This window comes from Pseudoliparis swirei, chromosome 16 (assembly GCF_029220125.1).
Source record: "Pseudoliparis swirei isolate HS2019 ecotype Mariana Trench chromosome 16, NWPU_hadal_v1, whole genome shotgun sequence".
Lineage (NCBI taxonomy): Eukaryota > Metazoa > Chordata > Actinopteri > Perciformes > Liparidae > Pseudoliparis > Pseudoliparis swirei.
Window position 1 is genome coordinate 17,799,218 of NC_079403.1, and position 26,928 is coordinate 17,826,145.

The following is a 26,928-nucleotide window of genomic DNA, read 5'->3' on the forward strand; positions in this document are numbered from 1 at the left end:
ATTGTTATCGGTTTACCGTGTACATTTTCCTGTTTCTGATTCAAGAGATATCAAGAAAATGCAAATCAGTAAGAAATGTCTTCAAGAAACGAAACAAAAGGTTCCAGCTAATGCCAGACGCTGTGGTGCCCCAACCCTGATAAACAAATCGGAAAAGTCAACGTTATAACTGAATACATGAATAAATAATAAAAACTATCAAATTGCACAGGAAATCTTGCTTCAGGGAAACGGGGGAAACAAATGAGTTAATGTGTGCCAAGACCGACAAATGTAATGAGCTACAGAAGAGAAAGATGGAGACGGAAAAATAAATTACGTGTCACTTTATAGCTCATTTCTACAGCCATTTAAATAATTGAATTATATTTATTAATGTATTCAGTTATACTGCGTTTTTAATGTGCCTGATTGTGACATTCTTCTTTTGCGGGACTTCAGAGTGGGGTAAGAAAATAAATCTTTTTAAAAAATGACATCATAAAACACGCCTGAATTGTCTCGTAATTCTTAAGTTACCATATAAAAACGTGGCATTTTCTGATGTGAAAAAACAAAATTATAACAAGAAAACAGACAAAAACATCTTAAGTGGTGTCTCCCGTTAAAATCGTAATACTTTATCTTTACTTGATTTGCCGTAGGAACATCCAAACATATTTACCATCCCCCGTGTACAGTACAAACTGATCCAATAGAAGTATTCTATCATCATTCCCTTTTCTTCTAACGATGTCAGTCGACAGACGTTGCACACCGGCGCTGTAACTACACTGTACAAGAGACGACTTGGCATGACGTATACAATCTAACTTAATGCTTTTTTCTTCTTCTGCCATTTGGGTTCCTCTCCCGAACACCCGGAACAAAAATCATGCGTTTAGTGGCTCCTAAATGTTGATATTCCACTTTGTGCTGTTTCGTTGTAAGCTGGAAGAACCGTACAAAATGTTAAAGAAAGGAGAGAAAGAAAAATACTTCAGTTATTTGTTCTATTCCTCCAGTAGAAAGGGGAGAAGTGTTAAACTAGCTTGTTACAGGCACCACAGGTCAGGGCGATGGCAGTGAATGAAGGACAACACAAGCTCTCCAGTGCGTCTCCTGTCTGACGGAGTCGTGGGCCGCTGTCCTCCGCTCAGCCTCCCCCCCGAGGATGCATGCTTCATCGTATTTAATCACAACAACCGAGCAATGCGTGAATATTGCTTTCAGTGAATATCTGTGTCTGGATGTTGGCTGGATGAACTCGCTGCGATGGTATGATTTGAATTCCCTGGTCCCGTCACGGCGACCCTGAACAAAACGCTGACCCGCCCCTTTTTCAGCATTGGCCCTCTGAATGAGAACTTCAATGCAACGGCTGCGATGTAAATGAGTACGATGAGATGCAGTCATCAAATGTGTCAAGTGTACGCCGAAGCCGACGAGAGGAATATACATGTCTTGTCCTTTGTGTACTCTCGGATCTGCTCGGGGATGCAAAAACGCTGAAACTACATTTCCAAATGTGCCCCGTCAAAAACACAAAAATTATTCTCATGCGTCAGCTCAGAAAGTGACTGAACCAAAAGATTAAAACGAATTGGAATGTACACATCCTCCCTCAATAAAACGAACGAGCGAGTGGAGCCTCACTATATGTATTGTGTGTGTGTGTGTGTGTGTATATCATGCCAGCTGTGTTTCTGTTTGGTCTTTTCTTCTGCAGTTGAGGTCTTCGTTCCAACAACTTTCACTCACGCACTTCAGTTGGTGCAGCTGAGCTCCGTTTGGTTCAGTGCAGGCGGCCAGTGGAACTTCTTTTATGTACAACAACCAGAGGGGGGGGGGGGGGGGGTGTGTGTGTGTGTGTGTGTGTGTGTGTGTGTGTGTGTGTGTGTGTGTGTGTGCGTGCGTACTGATCCACAGGGCCGCTGCCCGCCTGGTTTGAAAACCCAGTACAGTATGTCTGACAGGTCTGTCTCCGTGATGCGGGCAGCCAGCGTTAGGAAAGGATGGCTGGACACCACCGCACCGCCGCCAGGTTCTCGGCGCTCATCGACCGCTTCTTCATTTGTTTCCTCAAGTTCTTGTAAATGTCATCACACAAGCGCGAGATGGCCTGAAAGACAAAACGACGACAAAAAACAACAACAATGAGAAGGTGAGGCGTACGCTCTGGTGTATTTCGTATTTTTTTAACGGGCTGGCTGAGGTCTTTGTTGACACGTGTGCAATATGAAAGACGGAAAAGAGCCACTCGTTTATTTTGATGTTGTCCTGTCTGAACCAGATCTGATGGCTGGTCAAAAACACGCATTATGTGAGGGATGCTCACAGCTGCAAAAACAGTGGAGCCAATTACACACGCCATCCTGGTGCTGACGCTCAGTCCATTTATACCACAACCTCAGGCTCCAACAAATTGGGTTCAGATTTTGAGATTTCTTTTTCTATATGACCTGAACTCTAAAATGTTTTGCACGTGTGTCGCTCACCTCTAGTTTCTGGGCCTTCTCCCTGCTGAGGGGTTCCAGGGGCAAGCTGAGGTTGTTGGCCTCAGCCAGGGAGCGCAGGTCAAAGTAATACTTGGCGTAGACACTGGACGGCACGTTGATGTTGAACTGCAGCAGCTCCAGAAACTGACGCTCCAGCTCATTCCTATTTGGTTTTGGTTTTTCAGAGAGAGAGAGAGAGGAATGTACAATCAGATATTTAGCAGGGAACAAGAAGTAGCAGAGATTGACAGAGTTCAAATGTAATCGTCTGTAATTGTCTTGATCCCACGTCCTGAAAATGCCCGGGCGGATTTCCTTTTTGTGTTGTAACCTGCACAAGAGGCAATATCCATCTCTTCTTTGGAAGCCTCTGTTCCCCGCCCACGCACATGTACAGGCATGCAGCAACAGGCCGGCTAAATTTAGCCTCCACTGGAGCCAAACCCCTGTCTGATAACACCGTTTCTTTTTCTATGTGTCCGTGCCACTCGTTCAGCTATTCTCATCCATTTCTTTTTATGTTCCTCCGCTCCTCACTGTTCTTCCCAGACTGCCCTGCAGTCGTTTCACAGTCAAGCTTGTGTCTGTAGGTGGTGGAGAGGGGGAATTCAGCAGGCTGTGTTACAGAGTAAAAAAAAAGATTCAAATTGATCTTCCGAGGAAAATGTGCGGTCAAGCCACTGTCAAGTAAATCTCCCCTCACTGGAGAAGAGTGTCGGACAGGTGGATTAAAGTCACTGTTCTGTAAAATCAGATGCCTCAGGACAAGAATATACAGCCACCGGTGCAGAGGGGTGTGAATGCAGCAGAGGTCAGAGGTCAACTCCAGCATCGCGTCGTGGCCTTTTTATAAAGATTTATACAGATGAATGTGGTTTAACAGACAGAGAGGTGGGTCCTCGTGCTCAACATGATTCTTCCCCGTCTCACACAGGAAGTACAAAAACAAGTAATGTTTTTAGCTCGGTGACTCCATGGCGTGTGGATTTATACTATTGCTTAATGGGAAAAAAGCTCGAAAACCGAGATATAAAAACACTGATACCAACAAAGTTCAACCTGTGCAAGCTCTGTACAAGCCTGCATGCACTAATGGCGCTCGAACAAAGGGCATACAGCATCTTCGTACTTGGATCTCATCAGTTCTAACTGGGCCATCCTGCTGTATCACAGCTTTCTTGGGACCAGTCCAGGAGTCACGGGTGTCGCACAAAGCGGACCACCGCACATGTGACTCAGAGCACCTCTTGAACCCAGACCGGCCTCACCAACACAGGCCTTTCTCTGCATACAGCTTTTTTTAAGCAGAAATACAAATCACCGGTAGAATTTTGGGCTGAACCAATTATAAAGTCAACTAATTAACTGTAGCAAAGTTATTTTGGCTTGCCCTCAATAGATCATGCACTGGAAATGAAAAGTTGACCATGAACATTGTCTTCTTAACTGTGATTGAGATGACATTTTTAGCACAGACATAATTAAACAGAGCTCCCGCCACCTTCATATCACAGACATAATTATCTTTAACACATTTTCACATTTGGTAATTATAGTTATGCAGAAAAAATGGAGCTGGTTCAAATGAAGAAACAAGCCTGCATGTTAACAACCACATTCAGAGTGAACTGACCTCAGACTACTGGCCTTTCAGCTGAGAAATACAACATTTTGGGTGGGTGTTTTTGCAGTAACTCACATGTCCTCCACGGTGATATCCTTGAGAATTTGGCAGTAGTCGACATTCCAGACCGCCTGGTCGTCCCACACCTTGGATGCCAGAAGGATGGCTCCGAGCACGATGCGCTTCCAGTTGGCAGGGCTAATGTCGATCTCGGCGTAGGTGAGGAGCCTCTCCAAATACACCTTGGGCCAAGACACGTGTCGCATGTTAATATCTCCCAACATGTTTTCCTCTTCTTTGAACAAACGAAAGTCTACACCTGGCTGAGATCCAGGAGGTTTTTCTTCCGTATGAGGAACACTTACTCAGAACATAGACAGAAGCTTGTATTATCGTGTTCGCCTTAAGCCTCGACTCGGAGTGTCGACATTGCAGAGTTAATTTGCTGCTTTACTATTTGTCTCCCTCAAACTACTCCTCCAGGTAACAACAACAACAACAAGGTGGCAGAAAACTGACCCAGCCTCTCCGGAGCTCGCTCGTTAAAATATCTGTGTGGATGGAAACGCTCCGTCTCTCTGCCTCACTCCCCAGTTCTAGTTCCCTCTCTCTTTTCCGGTAGCCAGACTTCCCCCAGTCGACAGATCGCAAAGCACACCGAGCCGGCGGGCACCTGTTCTTCCAAGCTGGAGTGCTTGTGTAATGCCGAGGCTCATTCCCCTGATGGTCATTGTGCTAGAGAGTGCGTCAACGCTGCAGTGATCCACTGCAAGGAGTCAGCTTTTTACTTTTCTTTTATATTTAAATGGACACTTTACTTTTAGTTTTCAATATGGGTTTTGTACTTTTATTTAGTATTCTTATGAAATACTGTAACTTCAGTTTCCTACAGTCTAGTTCATTATTTTGTATTTGTATTTTGAACATGTCAATTGCTTAACTTTGGAACAGATATGATCTCATACGGTCTCAAACAATTAATCTTATTCTTGTAACATTATTTTCTTCCTCGGTTTACTCAGAACTACATTTTTATTGAATTTTATTTCCACGAATAAAATGTTCTGCAGACTTCAGAATTCAGACCAGTTGCAGCTTTGAAATCTGTCATCTCAGGTCACAAGTTTGACAACCAGGAAATAAATCCGGTCTGCAGAGATGCTGTACTTTCCATGGCAGATTGAAATATACGTGGGCTCAACGAAACTCATAACTCTGTCTGCATGTGCACTGTGGCTCAACTGTCAGCATTATGTGGCTTAAAAGCCTAAACAGAATCCTGATAGACTGTTGGAAAGCAGAGATGATCAGTATTGCCGTCTAATTACTGGACATGAGAGGCTACCTTGTGGTTTGGATAAACAGAGAGGACGAAGAGCGGAGAAAAACCCACTTTCATCCTTTTCTGCAGCCTGGTCTGAGCTGCCCACGCAGATGCCCCGCAATACTCTATTTTATTTGACTTTGTTGAAGTCATCCATGGTGGTGATTTGCATAAAAACACACAATTCAAATGATTAGAAAAAACAATATTATTTTTCTATTGATAATAGATAACAACACTGCACTGAATGAGTCACATCTATCAATTATAACAATGGAAAACCAAAGCATGAAGCGCTTGATGTACAGTTGATTGTTCACTCGGTAAAAGAGAAGAACTAAAATGACCACATTCCTGACCGGTGGTTGTTACAACGTCTACGCCTCATTAATCAGCATGCCCAGTATAAACCTCGAGCCATCAACATGCAGTGTTCCACGTTGAAACAACCAGTAAAACACATCCTGCTGGGATCGTTGACAATATACAGAGCCAGAGATTATGGTACATGCTGGTCTCTACCTGCAGGTCTGGACGGGAGGGAGGTCAAGTTTCTACAAATGGGCAAAATATTTCAAGACTAATAGTTTCCGTATGACACACCATTTAATGACCTTTGCCCCCTGGAAATGGCTTGGGTATTGTTAAGAGTTTGAGCCGTAGCTCCACATGTCCCAAAGCGTTCATGGTGTCTGCTACTGGGAATCTTGAGCACGGTACGTCTTCCCAAAAGAGGAAGTTTTCAAAATCCCTGTCGTCTGGATCCCCTCCGCCTTCCCTCTCCTATCCAATGATGTGATGATTGGGAGGGGAAGGAAGGCTAAAGTTAGCTGTGTCAGCTGAACTAACCGCATAACCACCAGCCAACAGCCCTGTTGGATTACTGACAGCATGCCAGACTTGACTCTGGGAGACTCGTCCAGCCATGTGCCAGTGTGTGTGTGTGTGTGTGTGTGTGAGAGTGTGTGTGTGTGTCTGTGAGTGTGTGTGTGTGTGATTTAGTCAAGTCTGACACATCGTTGTTGGAGTACGCCTGTACATGGACAAAGACACAGGAACACAGATTCCTGCTTTCCCATCACTGACACAATCCCCCTCCCCCATGCAGTACACACATGTGTGCGTCTGTAAAGAAGCAGGGCAATCCAATACAAGGCCACCAGGCCAGCCTTATTAACCCTTTACATTCCCGTCTCTGGGGACATTGGTGTCGGCCCGATCGACGAAGTGTGGAAAGAGAAGTTTCTGGGCAGATGGGAGGGGAGGGAGGGACTTTTGCTGGATTTCTTTGGGTAAAACAGCCAATTGAAACATTTCAACTTAATTAAAACTGTACTGCCAGGCTTTTAACCAAAAGAAGGAATAAAAAGCTAATTGCCCTGATTTGAGCTCCACTCTATTGTGTCTTTTAGAATAGATTTGAAGGGCTTTTTACTTGTTTTGTAAAGCTCCTAATTGTTTGGGTCTGGCCTACATTGTGGACGGTCTGGTGTTTTCTCATCCATTAGCAGCTCTCAGATCTTCTCCTTTTTATATTATACATACAATAAAAACAATTAACCGCAGCGCAATGCTCGAAAATGAAATGTTATCTTAACACAATAAAGATATTTCATTACTTTACTGAACACAAAACAAAATGCGAAAGGTACAAAGAGGAAGAGAGCGCAATGAGAGAATGGGGAGAAAAGATGTCCTTGTTTTCATGATGTTGTCATTCTGAAAAGGACACTGCTCGGATCAAACCAAATCATGTTCATCCTGTGAGAATTGAGTCACTTTTCAACTTTTTTGTGGACACAATCTCCAGAGGGATATACGTTCATAGGATTCAGGAGAAAGAAATGATGTCTGAGCACAAAGGAGAGAAAGAGAGAAGAGTCGGAGCAAGGTAGCAGCAAGAGGACAGCACGCGAGACTACGGAGGGCAAAGAGAGAATCAGGAAGCAACACTTCCTCCTGGTGTCATCCCTGAAACACACACACACACACACACACTCACACTCACACACTTACCAAGGTGACGATGGCGCACTCAGCGGTGAGCTGTGCGGCGCTGAACAGCGTCCTGACGAAGCGGTAGATCTGCTTCTGCTCCGGGTTGTGTTTTTCGTAATCAGGAGGAATTTCAGACTTCTAGAACAGAAGACAACAAATCCAAATGAAAACGACAGATTCTCTCTGTTCAACGGCATTTGATGGGATTGTTTAGCGGCATGGGAACTCAAGCTGCCGGCTCCATGTGTGTGTTTGCCCGCGTGGTTTGTCTCGCTGATGAGCCCCGACAGCTCCACAGCATTCACATCATGGAAATCTTCAGTAAAGGCCTTACCGTGAGCGGGTGCAGTTTCTCATTGAAAATGTCGACAAGCATTCTTCCGTCGACTTCCCTGGAATAACAAACAGATAAGGGGGGGAAAAGCAATACAAATAATAATAAATATAAAATCCAGATGGCATTTCATCCTCTGGGATGTCAGATTGCCCGTTCAATAAGCCCTTTTGGGGCATTTATCCGCACTTCAAAACGCAAAGAGCCACGGGATTCCTCCCAGTTATCGCTACGGAGACAAGGAGAAGGTCAAGGCCACACGTTACTCCAGCAGGATGTCCAGCTCACGCAGGAGGAGGCGGTCATCAGACCGACGGTCTCGATTTTGCCATTTCAACATGAGCTTTGAGGGGCTTTTTGTTTTCTGCCACGTTTTATTTTGGTCTGCTGTCCAGTGGCGCTGATATTTGACACATGATTTTGTAAAAGTAGAGATGAATGCAGGAACTAATAAAAGTATCATAAAGAAAACACTGTTCATACCTGTTTTTTATGTGGTAGTATATCGCGAGGGCGACGCTGTAAAGACGAAGAGGGAAAAAAAGCAATTAATTTCAAACTTAAAGCATGATGAAGAGACAGAGATTAAACATTAGATTGTAATTCATTTCCTGTTAGGCAGAAACATTTGTTACCATTTGATGGTGTATTTGAGGTTGGGCTGACTGACGGTACTGTCATCAAGGAATATGGTGGAGCATGAGCTGTACTTCCGTCTCACTGCGCCTGGATGATGCTGGAGTTCAAACGCACACACACACACACACAAACACAAACCAAATAGACATCCACATCAATCTCTATTCCAGTCCTACTCAGACCAGCCAATAGGCACCGTTAGCCCACAAACTAATGACGTCTGTCTATCAGCGCGTCACATGGTTGCATGCAGGAAAGGCATTCGTGGTGGAGTGCGTCTTCAGAGAACACTTTCATTCAATGGTGAACTTTATTTTCAATACGCTCATTTGCTCCTGGCACATACTAAACCAGAGATTTGTCATGCCAATTGGATTATTCCTTCTTTGTGTGTGATCAAAATCAAAACAATTATTTTCAAGATAAACACACCGATTAATCACGGAAATATTACAAATTGCTGTTGGGCCTAAAGGAGTGATGGACAAAGGATGAACTACACCGTATCGTGATGACGTTGTTGTTACTACATCTAAATAATGACGTGTAAGTGCATCTTCCAGCCCCCCCCCCTCCCACACACACACACACACACAAACACGTGACTACGACTAAAAAAGGAACGTGTGTAGCCTGAAGATGGGATGGACAGTGATTAAAGTAATTTTAAAAAGGGTCATTTTTGAGGACTTTACCTTGTTCTCCGAAATGTGTGTGAACTTGCAAGAAATACAAGACAGTACAATTACCATTTGCACCATTATAATATCCACAGAGTAATGTTTCATACACAGTGCATTGTATCTTACTTACATGGTTGATGTAAAGGCTCTTGCGCTTTTCTCTAACTGAAAAGGGAAAAGGAGAGAACAGGCGTGTGAGTGCAGTACTCAACTCTCACAGACAGGGGGCAGCATTTATCCAGGGTTCAGAAGTTCCCTATATCACTGTATCTTAAGAAAACATTGGAGGTATTTTTCCTCCTAATTATGCATCACTACATTAAACAAAGCATGGCAGTTTAAGCAAACTGCATTCTAAAAATGGAAAAAAGAAAAAGTGACGGCTTCTTTCAGGAGGAGGTTGTCGGGTTTTTTCTTCCCTCTGTTCAGACGGATGCTAATTCTGCTTAATGGCCTTGGTGATTTGTTAGTATTAAAGAGATTATCTCACTGAGTGCACGGCATAACGCACGCTCGCACAGATGTGCGTCGGGCGCTGGTGAAGTTGTGTGCGTTTGCGCATCCGTGTGTGTGTCTATAGGTGTGTATATGTGTGCGATGTAGGAGAACACACAAGATCGCAGAGCGCAGCATCATGCACACAGTGAGCCGTCTGGCGCTTCTCACCCCGGCACTGTCTGCCTCTCACCTTTCTGACACTGACACTCCCTAATGCACACGTGTTGTGATGTTCTCCTCTGATGTGACTGTGTGCGCTGCTCCGTGTTTTAGTGAGGCTAACAATCCTGACAGCTGTGATTTCTGTATCGATTTCTGAATAATAAGATAATCATGTCATCGTTTTTGTTTTTTCTCTCCACACATCAACGCCGGCACATTTGATAATATAATGTGTCAAGTCACAGATTCATACTCCCGGTGGAATCATTCACACATCCTCTGAAGAAGAGATGTATTAAGCGCCGTTGGTGTGCTCTTTTAAAAAAAAAAAAAACATGCACACACCAGCAGTGGATGCACGTCTCCAGCTGACCAGACAGATCCAAGTACAACAAAAACAATAAAGCTTGAGACCACATGAAAAGTGAAGCCCAAAAACACACAGGGCGCATAGTGCGAGACGCCTACAGAGACCAGACGCATACATGCTTACCTCTCTTGTTGGGCACAGCAACTGAAAACACACAAAGTCCAAGTTGTCTCTGCATTGGTATTTATTCATTCATTCACAGATTGTGGCTCAGCTGGATCTCAGAAACTAACGTCATCACATTTCACTTGATTACGCCGCTTTCCTATCAGTCTGAGGGGTCCAGGCTGCTCCAGGATCAGTCTATCTCTGCCTGGGAGAGATGATCAAAACACTGACGTGTGCCTTCAGTCAGACGCTGAGGCAGCTGCTTTAAACATCTCCACTGGAGCCGTTATGGTCGCTAAACGGCTGTTGATCAACGGTACTTGTGTATGGCTTCCCATCTGAAACCCTTCCTTTGCCACAAAGCGGGCGGCCATTGTTTGACTCGCATGAATTTTGAAACGTTAAAGATTTTAAAAAATGTAAATGATTCTTTGCAGACAGGCTTAAATGTGCAATCTGCCACGTGGATGGTGTTGGGTTGAAGTGGATTTTATGGACACTTGCACATGAGTCTTATGTCTGAAAATAATGCATATAGAAAGATGATTTACATAGGGGATATTATGAGGAATATTCTGAAGAATGTATTATAAAGCATAGACAAGTATGGTCACTGCATTATATTTTTAACTGTAAAGTTGATTGTATGATGTCTTATTGTTATCATAACTAAAGGGTGTTGATTGTATGAATGAGATGTACGTTTCTCTTGAGAGGTCGTGGCTAAGAGATCCCTGTTAAAGCTCTTATTTTGAAGGGTCTGAACTGGAAGTAGAACTCCGCCGAACTGGTGAACAGCTGCTATCACTGGAGGCGCGTAGCTCAAGGCGTTTATCAATTCAAGAACACCGAGAACAGACTTGTGTTCTTTTGGAGTTGGACTTGGGAGTTTAGTCTTGAGAGTCCAGATTTCAAAGGACGGGAGGACCGGAGGACCAGAGGACGGTCTTTCTGCGATTGGAACAGCAGCTGACTTGATGACGTCACCACATCAGCTGTTCTTGCTCATGAGTTTACTCCAATTATTCACTGTAAATTATTGTTTACAGTCAAACAAAATATGACATCCCTGCTCTTTCCCTTATCCTTTAAATATAATTATTTTATTTTGAATTGTGTGTGTGGATATATATATATATATATCCACACACACACACACACACACATATATATATATATCTCCACATATATCCATATATATTTGTGAGACGTGAGATAGGTCCTTTACAGGTTTGCGACATAGCAAACTTCCTAAGGACTTTCAGGAGGACTATGGCCTCGTGATTCGTGAACACGTCAGGAGTGGTGAGCGTGGCTGGGCCTTAAGGCAACCAGAAACGTTATGCTTGTTAATGTTAAAATAAATACTCAAAAGATGCACCCCTGGCTTTGAGACTTGTTCTGCAAACACCGAGCTCCCTCAGACTCTTTATGAACCTTTTCAATGCGACCCTGCTCTTTGAATGACTTGGTTGTTGAAGACCAACGGCAGCTGATAACTCACACACAGCCAACATGAATGTTCAAAAGGGCCCTGAGGGAGATAAGGGGAAGAGAGGGGATGTAAAGGGGCGAGGCAATGGAATAAAAAAATATCTTTGATGGAAATGAGTGTGTCGAATGCATTTTATAGAGATGCCCACATGACTGTCGACTCCATGATCTGCAGTTGAAAACTGTGTGAAATGATATCCATCACTTATTTTTTGAGTGGACGCACACAGCCATCAGAGGGGTACCTAAGAATTGAATCAACTAAAAGTAAAAGCCATTCTTTCCAACTCTGTGGATGACACGACTCAAAAGAATCCTTCCCGTTGCCCCACACTGCACTGGCCTCTTTAAAAAGGTCTTGTGTGTGCCGGATGCAAAGAAAGAGTCAGACACATTTAACACGCGAGTTTTCGACGCGCCACTCGCCAACAGTCCCTTCACATGTTTTTTTCCGGCCCTGCACTTCAGAGTGGAGGTTTCAAAAGAAGCTCCCGGTGCTCACCGTCAGTCTGGGACTTGCTGAGGAAGAGGGTGCTGGCCCGGGGATGATCAGAGGGATTGTACTCCATAGGCAGATCTGAAGAAAAAAGGGGGAAATAAAACATTCCTATTTAAAGCATTCACATTTGATTTAAAGAGTTTGATTCCAAAGTGATTTGTATACCATTAAAAAGATAAGTGTATGGCACACAACTAATTTCCCTCTGAGTCTGCACGTTTGTTTAGTAACTGAGCATTCTCAAGATGTCTTCTGACAAAATCACATTCAACAGGATCATCGGTATGCTAGGAATCTCAAGCCATGAACATGAGGCCGTGGTGTGTGTTACCAAAAGAAAAAGAGAGAGAGCCCAGTGTGGATGTTCAATGTGTGGGATTGGCTTCAGGGGTTAACCACTTCTTTTGGAACGACCCAAACTGAATGAAAAACAATCTGAAGGCCAACAGTTTACCGTTTGAAAGGCGGTTTGTGAATCGATGTGCTAAAGCACAGCAGAGAGGTATGGATTCGCTTCAGATGGGCGTCGGTACACAACACGTACCACCGAGGAACGGACACCAGATCAGACAGGACCTGCCAATGGGCAATGAATCACGAGAGAAAGATCTCGGAGCTGCTGAACTGTGACAGCAGGTCTGTACCACATCTGTCCTCAGAGTCTTTTCTGACATACAAGTGGAAGAGAATAGATTTGAACTGATGTCCAATTAACGGCGTTAAACATGAAAACACATGCAAGTACGATAGGATAACCACATTTCAGACTGAAATTCTGTATTAAATTGCATTTATTATTAATTTAAGCAGACATTTTTTATTTAAAAACTCAGAGATACAAGATTACATTTTCAGATTAAAAATTACTAAATGCCATAGACGAGTTCATGGTTTTCTCCATGTCTCAAGTCTTGTAAAAGAATACATTTGTGGGAGTGTAACGGAGAACCCTGGTTGTTTGAACAGCTGATTGGTTCTAGATCTCCACAGTTGCTTGAATTTTTTATGATGAAGAGATTTAATATCCTGCTGTTGACATAAGGTTGTGATCATTATAATATACCGGTCAAGGTTAATCATTATCGACGACTGTAATACTAACTCTGTAATAACATTAGCGAGGAAACTGAAATAAACGACACACACACACACACAATTGTGTGAGTCGGTGACCCCATCGGCGGCTTCCTGGTTTCTTGGATGATGTCAGTGAGACAGGAAGTGTAAGGAGGAAGGGACCAACACCCAGACAGACCAATTGAGAGAAAGAGAAAACAGATGCCAAGAGAAGCGACGGGATGGAAGAAGAGTGATGTGCTGTTAATGAGGGTTGAAAAAGGACAAGAGAGCGTGAAAATGAAGTGATTGGAGAGATGATAAAGGGTAATAGAGAGATGAGAGGGGAAGAGCCGAGATGGGTACATGAAAATGGAAAAGAGAGAGAGGGATGAGAGCGGAGAAAAAGAAGAAAAGGTCAACCAGCTTCAGTATAAAACCTCGTGGAAATGAACGTGAAAACTAGTTTGGATCTAGGATTAAAACACACCACAGAGCATAGCTCAGATCACACCGCAGGTTTCACATGCAACCAAACGCTATTGTTGTAAGGTTCTGTTCTATGTATCCTCTGTTTCCTTGATCGTTTCATTGCCTGCACCTGCCCTCAGCCTCTCCTGTCTCGTTATGTCTCATGTCGTACACCTGTTTCCATGTCGTACACCTGTTTTCCCCCCTATATCCTCCTATATATTGTGCCACTCTTTCCCTTGTCTGTTGCTGGATTGTTGTCTTTTTCCCGTCGTCCTGTCTTTCGTACCTGATCCTGCCTGCGCCTTTTGGACCTTGTGTTTTTTGTTACCCTTTTGGCTTCAGTAAAGTGTTTTTTGTTCATCTACATTGAGTCCTCTCGATTCCTCTGCGTTTGAGCTCCTGCACCTCGCTACCTGTGGCGTTGGCCCTGACAATTGTGTCCAAACTACTTTGAACTACTGTCTGTTTTGTGTTTGAGAACCACTTGAGGAGCCTCAAAGGACACACACACACACACACACACGATGAAGGAAGACGTGACCCACTGTGCTGACTAAAGTGTGTGTGGGAAGAAGCAAAGAGCCATGAAGGAGAGCTGAAGGTGGATTAATGATGCACTCTTCCAGTGTGCACACTCGCATGTTAATCTATTACAAATAACTTCAACACAGATGTTTGTTTTGGCGAGATAAAAAATACGTTTATACCTTCACAAAAATAATTTAGAGAGTAAAACTGTTGTTTCGTTTGTAATCTACCGGTGATGTCACATTTGTAACACAGGAAGCTGCCTGTGGGGGAGAAACAGGGGAGTGTCCTTCTGCTTTGCTGTCGCTGTGTCAGTGACCTTTGCTGTGGTTCCACCCTGCCCAGTGTTCTCCAAACTGGGGGAGACGAAAGCACCCAACTTCCTGCGTTTCAGGAAGCGGAGGGGAAATTAAGTCGGGGGTGAAGGTTGCACATTGTTCTCAACAAAGAGTGGAGGGAATGGGTCAATGAGTGGACTTAAGCCACATGTGTTAGCACTATTTATGCAGAAAACCCACAAGCACGCCGAAGTAAAGATGGAAGCTGGAACCGAAAGAAGACAGCCACTGAAGTAGCCCCTCTTCCCAGAGCTCTCCTCTGATCCATTCCAATTAGCAGTGAGGAATAATGCTCCACTGTGTTTCTTTTAGATTAGATTATCATTCATTAGTCCCACAGTGGGGAAATTGCCGGATCACAGCAGCGGGTGCACATTAGAGCATTAGTAAAAGATAAACAAATAAAATACAAAATAATATTAAATATACAGAGGAATACAAAATATATATACAAGATAGTGATTAAAGTGTATTGTCAGAAGGTTAAAGTGTCCAGGATGAAAGTATTGAGTGTGTTTTAGTGGTCTACTAGTGGTCTACTGCAGTTTGTTGTGCAGCAGCTGAAGGAAGGACTTGTGGTTCCTCTCCCTCAGACACCGGGGATGAATCAGCCGGTGGCTGAATGAGCGCGAGTGTCCTGCATGGGGTGGGAGGTGTGGTTCATCAGGGACGAGAGCTCTGCCATCATCAGTGTTGTTAGCTAGGCTTTCTTTGTCAACCTTTTTAAAAGGCAAATTATTCAACGTGGTTTCGGTGGATTCCCATCGCGCCATCTCTCTTCAAAACAGCATCAGCCTTTGTTTTGAGCGACGGGCACATACTGGAGTGTGTGAACACACTTGAGCTTGCACAGTCGGGCGTGAAGTATAACGTCCGCTGCAGGCTGTGGTTGTCATGGTTGCAAATCGAGTGCGGCCGCTTTAGGTATTTCTTTAATGATCTATGCATCGATGTGAAGACGTACTTTAATTTTTAGAACACCATCTAGTCATTTTATCAATAAACAGTGTCTTGGTTGATTTTTCCAAAATCTTATTATAATACAAGTAGGGCTGCAACAACGAATCGATAAAATCGATTATTAAAATATTTGGCAACGAATTTCATTATCGATTCGTTGTGTGGCGCGATTATTACGGCCCTCAATAAGTCGCAGAGTATTAAAAAAAGTTGAGTTGAGCGCAGAGCGGCGCAAGAGAAACCAGAGCGGAGCGGAGGGAGAGGACAGAACGCTGCGTTGTGAGAGCCAATCAGCGCTGAGCTGCTCCGCTGTTGATGAATCTAATTGGCTGCTGCTGCTCTCGTGGCGCTGGATGCGGAAGTCATTTACGTAGTCGGAGTGACATTCACGGAGCTGTGAGCGCCTCCGGGTGACGTTATGAACCCCCGACACCAGGGCGCTACGACGTGTGTGGCATTTCCACAAGAAGTATAACGTAGAAAAAGTGGTTATTTATTCCGTGGCGGAAAATATTTTTCCATGGAGAAAGGCAACGGCGATAAGCCCCGCCCCCTCACCGTATGAGGCGTTTAACCCATAAATAGCCAACTCAGGAGAGTAAAGCGCTGTCAGTCTGATTGTGACGGGTTCATACACATTCTGACCAATGAACAGGGTTCATACACATGCTGACCAGTGAACACCACTGTAAAGAATCTTGGCGTTATCTTTGATCGGGACTTGTCCTTTAACTCCCACGTAAAGCAAATCTCAAGGACTGCATTCTTTCATCTACGTAATATTTCAAAAATCAGGCACATCTTGTCTCAAAAAGATGCAGAAAAATTGGTTCACGCGTTCGTTACTTCGAGACTGGATTACTGCAACTCCTTATTATCAGGCTGCTCTAATAAATCTCTTAGGTCCCTCCAGTTGATCCAGAATGCTGCAGCTCATGTTCTCACTAAAACTAAGAAAAGAGATCACATCACTCCTGCACTAGCTGCTCTGCACTGGCTCCCAGTAAAATCAAGAATCACTTTTAAAATTCTTCTCTTAACCTACAAAGCCTTGATTGGTGATGCTCCATCATATCTTAAGGAGCTTGTAGTACCATATTGCCCCACTAGAGTGCTACGCTCACTAAATGCGGGACTACTTGTAGTTCCTAGAGTCTTAAAAAGTAGAATGGGAGCCAGAGCCTTTAGTTATCAAGCTCCTCTTTTATGGAACCAGCTTCCAATTTCAGTCCGGGAGGCAGACACAGTCACCTCGTTTAAGAGTAGACTTAAGACCTTCCTCTTTGACAGAGCTTATAGTTAGGGCTGAATCAGGTTTACAAATTAAATACATTAAATAACCTGTAATATGTAAGGCTTTGTCCATACTTACAATTCATAATTAAAAGGGGTTACTTACATTTATATATTTGGTAATTTTCCATTAATGATGGTGCAATTTTATCAGTGCGAGTATAAAAATAATTGTGTTTTTATGATGTATAGGCAATGTTGCTCAAATTGTTGCACAACACTACCAGTAATAAAAAATAAAAAATCTTTCTTCGGTCAAGACTAGCCAGCCCAACTGCTTACGAGCTTTCAACTACATCATTGTTGTCTCTCCTCTTGGAGAACATTTATATTGGAAATTAATTAAAATACAAGATTTAGTAAGTTGGTTGAAATAATTCAATTCAATTCAGTTTATTTGTATAGCCCAATTTCACAAATTACGAATTTTAAATGTGTCCTCCTCTGGAGCATTATATTTAGCTGCCACACTTGCGTCACAGAAATCTTTCCAATCCAGGTTGGGTAGATCCGAGTTGCCACCGGTGCTGTAACCCCCCGTTAGTTCTGTGTCTGTTGATGCTTCACCTGCCCTCAGCCACTCCTCTGTCTCTCTGATTGTCCATGCCCTACTCCTGTGGTTTCCCCCCTTTTACATACTGCCATTCTTTCCCGTGTCCCCTGCCAGATTGTTGTCGTTCATTCCTCTTGTTTAGTCCCGTCGTTAAATCCTGTTGTTGGTTCCTGTAAATTACCTGTGTCACTTTGCCTTTCTTCCTGTTTGACCTTTTTCTCAGTAAAAGAAGCAGTTTGTTTCACCTTACATGGACTCCTGCCTGTTGCCTTTGTGCTTGAGCCTTTGCCACAAAAAAACACCCGTGACAGGTGCCTCATTTTGAATTCGGAAAGCCCTGTGACGTGCACCTCGACCAGCCACACCCGCCGACAAGAACGAGAGAAACGCGATGCCCCTTTGTATCGCCTTGGTTACATTGTGAACAGGATTATTTGTTAGCAGGGCTCCAGACTGCGACCAAATGGTCGCATTTTGCGCCTAAAATTAGACACAGTGCGAGTAAATTTTTCATCAGTCAACATGGCCCTTCACTACATCCTCCAGCATCTGGACTCCCGAGGAACCTACGCCAGGATCCTGTTTGTGGACTTCAGCTCTGCCTTCAATTCCATCATCCCGTCCCTGCTGCAGGACAAGCTCTCCCAGCTGCACGTGCCCGACTCCACCTGCAGGTGGATCACAGACTTCCTGACCGACAGGAAGCAGCACGTGAGGCTGGGGAAACACGTCTCAGGCTCCCGGACCACCAGCACGGGTTCCCCCCAAGGCTGTGTTCTCTCCTCTGCTGTTCTCCCTGTACACCAACAGCTGCACCTCCAGTCACCAGTCCGTCAAGCTCCTAAAGTTCGCGGATGACACCACCCTCATTGGACTCATCTCTGGCGGGGACGAGACTGCCTACAGGTGGGAGACTGACCACCTGGTGACCTGGTGCAGCCAGAACAACCTGGAGCTCAACGCTCTGAAGACAGTGGAGATGGTTGTGGATTTCAGGAGGAATGCAGCCCCACCCGCCCTCTCATCCTGTGTGACTCCGTCGACGCTGTGGAGTCCTACCGCTTCCTGGGCTCCATCATCTCCCAGGACCTCAAGTGGGAGCTGAACATCGGCTCCATCTCCAAGAAGGCCCAGCAGAGGATGTTCTTCCTGAGGCAGCTGAGGAAATTCAACCTGCCAGCGAAGATGATGGTACAGTTCTACACGGCCATCGTTGAGTCCATCATCTGCTCCTCCATCACCGTCTGGCACCCTGCAGCCACAGCCAAAGACAAGCGCAGGCTGCAGAGCATCATCCGCTCGGCCGAGAGGGTTATCGGCTGCAATCTGCCCTCCGTCCAGGTCCTGTTCACTTCCAGGTCACTGAAGCGGGCCAGAAAGATTGCCTCCGACCCCTCCCACCCTGGACACTCCCTGTTCGAGTCCCTCCCCTCGGGGAGGAGGCTGTGGTCCATCATGACCACGACCTCCCGCCACACCAATAGCTTTTTCCCACGGCGGTCGGGCTCATCAATGGACCCGGGACTGACTGACTGTCACCCCCAGGACTACCACCTCTTCTTCCACCTTCCTCTCTCCTCCTTCTTCCCGCTCCTTCCTCTTCCTCCTCCTCCCTCTTCCTCCCACTCCTCCTCCCTCCTTGCGTTGATTGTTGTTTGTCATGTCCAAATGTTGCACCTTCCACCAAAAAAAATTCCTCGTTTGTTTGTGAAAACATTCATTCTTTGGCAATAAACCTGTTTCTGATTCTGATTCTGATTCTGATCAACTCGCGCATGCGCGACCAGTAAATTAGCAGATTTCTTTTTTTTGTTGCTGACAAACTTGTTCTACACTTCAGCCCACTATAGTTAGCGGTAATGCCTGAATGACTGGTTTGCTAACCGACATTAACTCCAGAAGAAGAAGAAAGGACGAAACCAAGCAGAAGGCTGGCAAGCTAATGTGTGAAAAGAGGCGCACGCAGCGGAGACACAACGAGGCGAGGGCCGCAGAGTGAGAGGTCCACGAGGATCCTCACCACCGAAGCGGCGTCCCGTCCCCCGAGTTGAATCTTTGGGTCAACTCAGCCGACTCTCACATGTCTGCCCCTATACACTGTCGCTCACGGTAAACGCATTCGATCGGGAGCGCGAGGATTTTGATAAAGTTAGCGGAAGGATCTAAGTGACAACATCCGGTTTTGCAAAGTTAGCGGAAAGAACCACGTGAAACAACATCCGTTTATCAAAATAAGATGTCGACAAATCATACACGAACATATAAAAGTAAACAATGAACTGATGTATCTTTATAGATCATTTCTGAGATTTAGCTTAAATTATGCTAACATTAAAACATTTTTACTGGACCAAAGAAGACTTTATAAAAATTAGTCAGACTTTTGTATGTTAAGAAAAGTCCTGTAAATAGATTTCCCCAAGAGTTCCAGGAAATGAATGATGCAGATGTGTTCCATACATATCTGAAATCCCCTACAGTAGCAATCAAACAATTGTAATGTATCAATTAGGACATTTTCAAAGTAAAAGTCCTAAATGTTTAAAGAAATCTGTAATTTCTTTAATGTTTGAGTTGCTTTATATATGTATTTCCTCATAGTCCTAGGCAATAATGCTACACAATAAATAGAATGCTTCAATCGACTCGGTGATCGGTATTATCGGTGATCGGCAGATACTGATTTCGGTGATCGGCACCAAAACCTGATCGGTGCATCTCTAATCATAACATCATCAAACCCTAGATGGTATTGAAAGAGAACGTGCTGCATAGTAATATTTATTTTGATTCCGTTTCCTAAAAGAAACTGCTTTCTATGAATGCATTCAATCAATGGGTGGGGGTGGTGAGAGTGTGCTCACCGTGTGCGCGCATCACGGCAGAACTTCGATGTCGGTGCGCATCGCTCTGTCACGAGCCGAGAATTGTTGACGGGGAACCACTGGAGTTGATAAGCGTGTCTTCTTGTCTGATCAATACACAACTGTGAGGTGCGTGAATGGACAGAGCGGCCAGCTGCTGATCACTCACTCAATAGCTCGACCTGCATGAATAGATTTGTGCGGCAGCCAAAAACATTTTTGGGAGCACCAAGACCCATTTTGACCCAGGAAAACCCTGTGTGCGCCCCTAAATTTTCTGCTTGCGCCCCTAAAATTTTAAGTTAGGGGCCACTGTGCTCCTAGTAAAAAAAGTTAGTCTGGAGCCCTGGTTAGTGTGGTTAGCTGCTGGCCCTCTGCCTGCCTGCCTGTCATGAGGGTGGCTTTGGGTCACAACATCAGCCATGAAGGCCCGTTGCTGTGTTTTCAGCTGCTTTGCTGAGGTGCCAGCCTGAGGGGATCCAGATGACCCAGCCCGGCGGTCAGCAGCCTGCTATCAAACCATTCGCCCACACAGCCAAGAAAAGCAGCGCGCCGCGCATCTTGTGATGGAGGCTTTGAGAAGATGTTGCTTCTTTTACTGAATTACTTTTCTTATTGTGTCATTCAATTCAATTCAATTCAGTTTATTTGTATAGCCCAATTTCACAAATTACAAATTTGTCTCGGAGTGCTTTACAATCTGTACACATAGACATCCCTGCCCCAAAACCTCACATCGGACCAGGAAAAACTCCCAAATAACCCTTCAGGGGGAAAAAAAGGGAAGAAACCTGGAGGAGAGCAACAGAGGAGGATCCCTCTCCAGGATGGACAGATGCAATAGATGTAATGTGTACAGAAGGACAGATTTAGAGTTAAAATACATTCAATGAATATGACAGAGTGTATGAATAGTTCATAGTAGGCATATTCCACGATGGAGACCTCCACGATCCATCAGGCAGATGGCGGTGGGGAGGAGGAGGGCGGAGTCTCAACAGGACAGTGGCGTAGTCATGAGCAGGAATTCCACGACCCAGACGATCCATCAGGCAGATAGGATCTATGCCGTCTCATAGGGTCCGATGACCCCATGAGACGTAAAGTCAAAAGGACTTCCGGGAGAAAGCAGAGTTAGTAACGTGTGATTGAGAGATGAAAATTCATCCTTAAGGAGAGAAAAAGAGGAGATAGGTACTCAGTGCATCCTAAACGTCCCCGGCAGCTATAAGCCTATAGCAGCATATCAAGGGGCTGGACCAGGGCAAACCTGATTCAGCCCTAACTATAAACTCTGTCAAAGAGGAAGGTCTTAAGTCTACTCTTAAACGAGGTGACTGTGTCTGCCTCCCGGACTGAAATTGGAAGCTGGTTCCATAAAAGAGGAGCTTGATAACTAAAGGCTCTGGCTCCCATTCTACTTTTTAAGACTCTAGGAACTACAAGTAGTCCCGCATTTAGTGAGCGTAGCTCTCTAGTGGGGCAATATGGTACGACAAGCTCCTTAAGATATGATGGAGCATCACCAATCAAGGCTTTGTAGGTTAAGAGAAGAATTTTAAAAGTGATTCTTGATTTTACTGGGAGCCAGTGCAGAGCAGCTAGTGCAGGAGTGATGTGATCTCTTTTCTTAGTTTTAGTGAGAACACGAGCTGCAGCATTCTGGATCAATTGGAGGGACCTAAGAGATTTATTAGAGCAGCCTGATAATAAGGAGTTGCAGTAATCCAGTCTCGAAGTAACGAACGCGTGAACCAATTTTTCTGCATCTTTTTGAGACAAGATGTGCCTGATTTTTGAAATATTACGTAGATGAAAGAATGCAGTCCTTGAGATTTGCTTTACGTGGGAGTTAAAGGACAAGTCCCGATCAAAGATAACGCCAAGATTCTTTACAGTGGTGTTGGATGCCAGGGCAATGCCGTCTACAGAATCCACATCACCAGATAATTGATCTCTGAGGTGCTCAGGGCCGATTAAAATTACTTCGGTTTTGTCTGAGTTTAACATCAAGAAGTTGCAGGTCATCCATGTTTTTATGTCTTTAAGACATGCTTGAATTTTACAGAGTTGGTTGCTCTCCTCTGGTTTTATCGATAAATATAGTTGAGTGTCATCTGCATAACAATGAAAGTTTATGGAGTGTTTCCTGATAATATTGCCCAAAGGAAGCATGTATAAGGTAAATAAAATTGGTCCAAGCACAGAACCTTGTGGAACTCCGTGATTAACGTTGGTGGTTATCGGCGTCATCGTTTACAAATACAAACTGAGATCGATCTGATAAATAGGATTTAAACCAAATTAGTGCCGTGCCTGAAATGCCAATCGACTGCTCCAGTCTCTGTAACAGGATGTCATGGTCAATGGTGTCGAATGCAGCACTAAGGTCTAACAAGACCAGGACAGAGAGGAGTCCTTTATCTGCTGCCATTAAGAGGTCATTTGTAATTTTCACCAGTGCCGTCTCGGTGCTGTGGTGTTTTCTAAATCCTGATTGAAATTTCTCAAATAAACTATTATGATGTAGAAAGTCGCACAACTGATTTGCGACCACTTTCTCAAGGATCTTGGAGAGGAAGGGAGGTTAGAGATCGGTCTGTAGTTAGCCAATACCTCTGGATCCAGAGTGGGCTTCTTCAGGAGAGGTTTAATAACAGCCACCTTGAAGGAGTGTGGTACGTGGCCTGTTAGCAGAGACACATTGATAATATCTAATAGAGAGCCGCCAATTAAAGGCAAAACGTCTTTAAGCAGCCTCGTCGGGATGGGGTCCAAGAGACAGGTAGACGTGTTCAAGTAGAAACCGTTGAAAATAATTGGTCACGGTTGATAGGAGAAAATCCCTCCAAATATACACCAGGGCATACAGCGGTTTCCAAGGCCATTCCACTTGAGGACAGATTGGCACTGGTTATGGGCAAGAGATTATTAATCTTGTCCCTAATAGTTAAAATCTTTTCATTAAAGAAGTTCATAAAGTCATTACCACTAAGGTTTATAGGAATGCTCGGCTCCACAGAGCTGTGACTCTCTGTCAGCCTGGCTACAGTGCTGAAGAGAAACCTGGGGTTGTTTTATTTTTCTATTATGGATGAGTAATAGGCTGCTCTGGCATTACGGAGGGCCTTCTTATATGTTTTAAGACTATCTCGCCAAACTAAGCGGGATTCTTGGAGATTAGTTGAACGCCATATGCGTTCAAGCTTTCGTGACGTTTGCTTCAGTTTGCGGGTCTGAGGGTTATACCAGGGAGCAAAGCTCCTCTTCCTCACTGTCTTCTTCTTCAGAGGGGCTATCGAGTCCAGTGTCATTCTCAGAGAGCCTATGGCACTGTCAACAAGATGATCAATCTGGGACGGACTAAAGTTAGACCAGGAGTCCTCTGTTATATTGAGACGTGGTATCGAATCAAATACAGAAGGAATCGCTTCTTTAAATTTAGCTACAGCACTATCAGTTAGACATCTAGTGTAGAAACTTTTGACTAACGGAGTACACTCCGGTAGTATAAATTCAAAAGTTATGAGGTTGTGGTCTGACAGAAGAGGATTCTGTGGGAAGACGTTCAAATGCTCAATGTCAACGCCATAAGTAAGAACAAGATCAAGCGTGTGGCCAAAGCTGTGAGTGGGTTGCTGTACTCTCTGACAGAAGCCAATCGAGTCCAACAAGGAGATGAATGCAGCACTAAGGCAATCATTATCAACATCCACATGGATATTAAAATCTCCAACAATAATAACTTTATCGGTTTTAAGAACCAAACTTGATATAAATTCTGAGAATTCAGATATATACTTTCTTTGACTTCTCCAGTGCATTTAACACCATCCAGCCACTGCTGCTGAGTGAGAAGCTGCGGGTGGCCGGTGTGGACGCGTCCACCATCTCCTGGATCACTGACTACCTCACAGGCAGACCACAGTTTGTCAGAATGGGCCGTGTGCTGTCTGGAACGGTGGTCAGTGATGTTGGAGCCCCACAGGGAACTGTTCTGTCTCCCTTCCTCTTCACCCTGTACACCAGTGACTTCCAGTACAACACGGAGTCATGCCATCTGCAGAAGTACTCTGATGATTCTGCAGTGGTCGGGTGTATTAGGGATGGACGGGAGGAGGAGTACAGGGCAGTGGTGAGTGACTTTGTAAAGTGGGCGATGAGAACCACCTGCGGCTGAACGTGGCCAAGACCAGAGAGATGGTGGTGGACTTCAGGAGGAAGGCGACAGCTCCTACACCTCTGAGTGTCCTGGGAGTGGACGTGGACATGGTGGAGGAGTACAAGTACCTGGGCGTCTCCATCGACAGCCGACTGAACTGGAAGGCCAACATCAACGCTGTGTACAAGAAGGGGATGAGTCGCTCTTTTCCTGAGAAAGCTTCGATCCTTCAACGTGTGCAGCAAGATGCTGGAGTTATTCTACCAGTCGGTTGTCGCCAGTGTGCTGCACTTTGCCATTGTCTGCTGGGGCAGCAGCATCGAGCCGGTGACACCAGCCGTCTTAACAAACTGGTTAGGAAGGCTGGCTCCATCATCGGCTGCCAGCTGGAGCACCTGGAACAGGTGGTGGAGAGGAGGTCGTTGAAGAAACTGGTGTCCATATTGGACAACCCGGACCACCCTCTCCACCACCTCCTACAGGGACAGAGGAGTACTTTCTCCAGACGTCTCCTCACGCTCCGCTGCCACAAGGAGAGATACAGGAGAACATTCCTGCCGACGGCTATGAGGCTCTACAACAGTTCACCTCTTGCCAGATCACCCTAACCCTTCTTATATTTTGTGTTTTGTTTTTTTATTCTTGTGTTGCTGCTACTGACTCGACAAATTTCCCCTTGGGGATTAATAAAGTATATATCTATCTATCTATCTATCTATATAAACTCTGAATATGGACCTGGTGGCCGGTACAGAATCACAAATCGAATTGGCTGTAGTGTTTTCCAGGTTGGATGTGAAAGACTAAGAACAAGGCTTTCAAATGAGGTGTAGTGTAATTTTGGTTGAGGATTAATTAATAGGCTCGATTCAAAGATGGCTGCTACTCCACCTCCTCGACCGGTGCCTCGAGGAATGTGAGTATTAATATGACTTGGAGGAGTCGATTCATTCAGGCAGACATATTCTTCATGGCTCAGCCAGGTTTCAGTTAGGCAACATAAATCAATGTGATTATCTGATATTAAATCATTCAGTAACACAGCTTTAGATGACAGAGATCGAATATTTAGGAGACCACATTTAATAGACCTATTTTGTTGCACTGCTGAAATAATTGTGTTAACTTGTATAAGGTTATTGTGTACGACTCCTCTTCTGCTTACTTTTGATTTATTTAATTGAAGTGGCCGTGGGACAGACACAGTCTCTACTCTAAAGTCAAGGGTGGGTAACTGCTCGAATGGAAGAGCAGAGAAGGGTGTTAAACTACAACTCTGCTCCCGGTTCCTGATCTGAACCCTGGGTTGTCATAGATTAAGTCCGTGATCAACTTGGTCATATTCGCAGAAATGAGACGCGCTCCGTCCAACGTGGGATGAATGACGTCTCTCCTCATCAGATCAGGTTTTCCCAGAAAGTCTTCCAGTTGTCTCGTAGCCCACATTATTCGCTGGGCACCACCTCGACAGCCAGCGGTTGAAAGACGACATTCGGCTATACAATTCGTCTGTCTGCAAATTTGGGAGAGGGCCAGAGAAAATTACGGTGTCCGACAACGTCTTGGCATAAAGCACACACCGATTCCACATTAATTTTAGTGAGTTCCGAGCGGCGGGCTCGGCGTCATTACCACCGCGTGTATTACAATCTGACTGTATCTCCGCTTATCCTTAGCCAGCAGCTTCAAACAAGACTCCACGTCGCCCGCTCTGGCCCCGGGTGGCACACGACTCTGGTCCGTGGCCGCTATTTTCACGTTCCTGACTATAGAGCTCCCGATAACCAGGGTGTGTTCCTCAGCGGGTGTGTCGCTGAGCAGGAAAACTGGTTCGAAACGTGAAGTGGTTGGTGCACAGCGGGCTTCTGTGTAGACTTACGACTCCTGCGAACAGTTACCCAACCATCCGGCTGCACGGTTACCGCGGGCACAGCTAACAGCTGACTGTAGCTCCGCCCGACTACGGGTGAGGGCGGGCTAACTAGCATAGCTGTCTGAGCTTCGATAGCGCGGAGCCGTGCATCTAACCCACTTAGACCTGCCTCCAACCTAGCAAATAAACTACACTTGTTGCATGTATCGTTATCATTAAGGGAGGCAGGGGGATAACTATACATGAGACACACTGAGCAAGAGGGAGCGGGAGGGAGAGAAGAAGAAGTCATGCTCGCTGTTGAGCTGGCAACCAAAGCTTACCGGAAGAGTGAGATGATGCGTTCAGGAGCAGCTGGGAAAATCAGACTTCATTGTAATCTAAGGAAAGTTAAGTCAAGCTGTCCTTCGAAAAGCAGCATAACAACTAGAATGGGCACTCGGTAGAGCGCATACCTTCGCATATCACAAGATTGGGCATTGAATTATGAACATGTTGGCATTAGTTGCATGCCAATTGGATAGAAATTGACCGTGTTATGGTAAAAAGAAGATGTTGACCTTTTCATGACCTTGACCTTTGACCCGATCGATCCCCAAAATCTAAACAAATGGTCC

At 44.8% G+C, this 26,928-nt stretch overlaps 1 protein-coding gene across 4 annotated transcripts in view; it reads right to left on the bottom strand.

The window, feature by feature from the left end:
* Positions 1 to 592: 592 nt before the first annotated feature.
* Positions 593 to 26,928, bottom strand: part of ccny (cyclin Y) — a 43,255-nt gene continuing 16,919 nt past the window's right edge. Inside the window, exons 2-12 of one of the 4 annotated variants that reach the window (XM_056433413.1) lie at positions 12,214 to 12,288; positions 10,233 to 10,253; positions 9,210 to 9,244; positions 9,092 to 9,115; positions 8,393 to 8,493; positions 8,241 to 8,276; positions 7,758 to 7,815; positions 7,442 to 7,561; positions 4,177 to 4,343; positions 2,478 to 2,640; positions 593 to 2,101 (exon numbers count right to left, since the gene is read on the bottom strand). In XM_056433413.1, coding sequence (XP_056289388.1) covers positions 1,985 to 2,101; positions 2,478 to 2,640; positions 4,177 to 4,343; positions 7,442 to 7,561; positions 7,758 to 7,815; positions 8,241 to 8,276; positions 8,393 to 8,493; positions 9,092 to 9,115; positions 9,210 to 9,244; positions 10,233 to 10,253; positions 12,214 to 12,288 — 917 coding nt within the window. In that variant the 3' untranslated portion in view covers positions 593 to 1,984. The remainder of the gene's footprint in view (positions 2,102 to 2,477; positions 2,641 to 4,176; positions 4,344 to 7,441; positions 7,562 to 7,757; positions 7,816 to 8,240; positions 8,277 to 8,392; positions 8,494 to 9,091; positions 9,116 to 9,209; positions 9,245 to 10,232; positions 10,254 to 12,213; positions 12,289 to 26,928) is intronic. The other 3 variants (XM_056433415.1, XM_056433414.1, XM_056433416.1) reach the window with 3 other exon arrangements.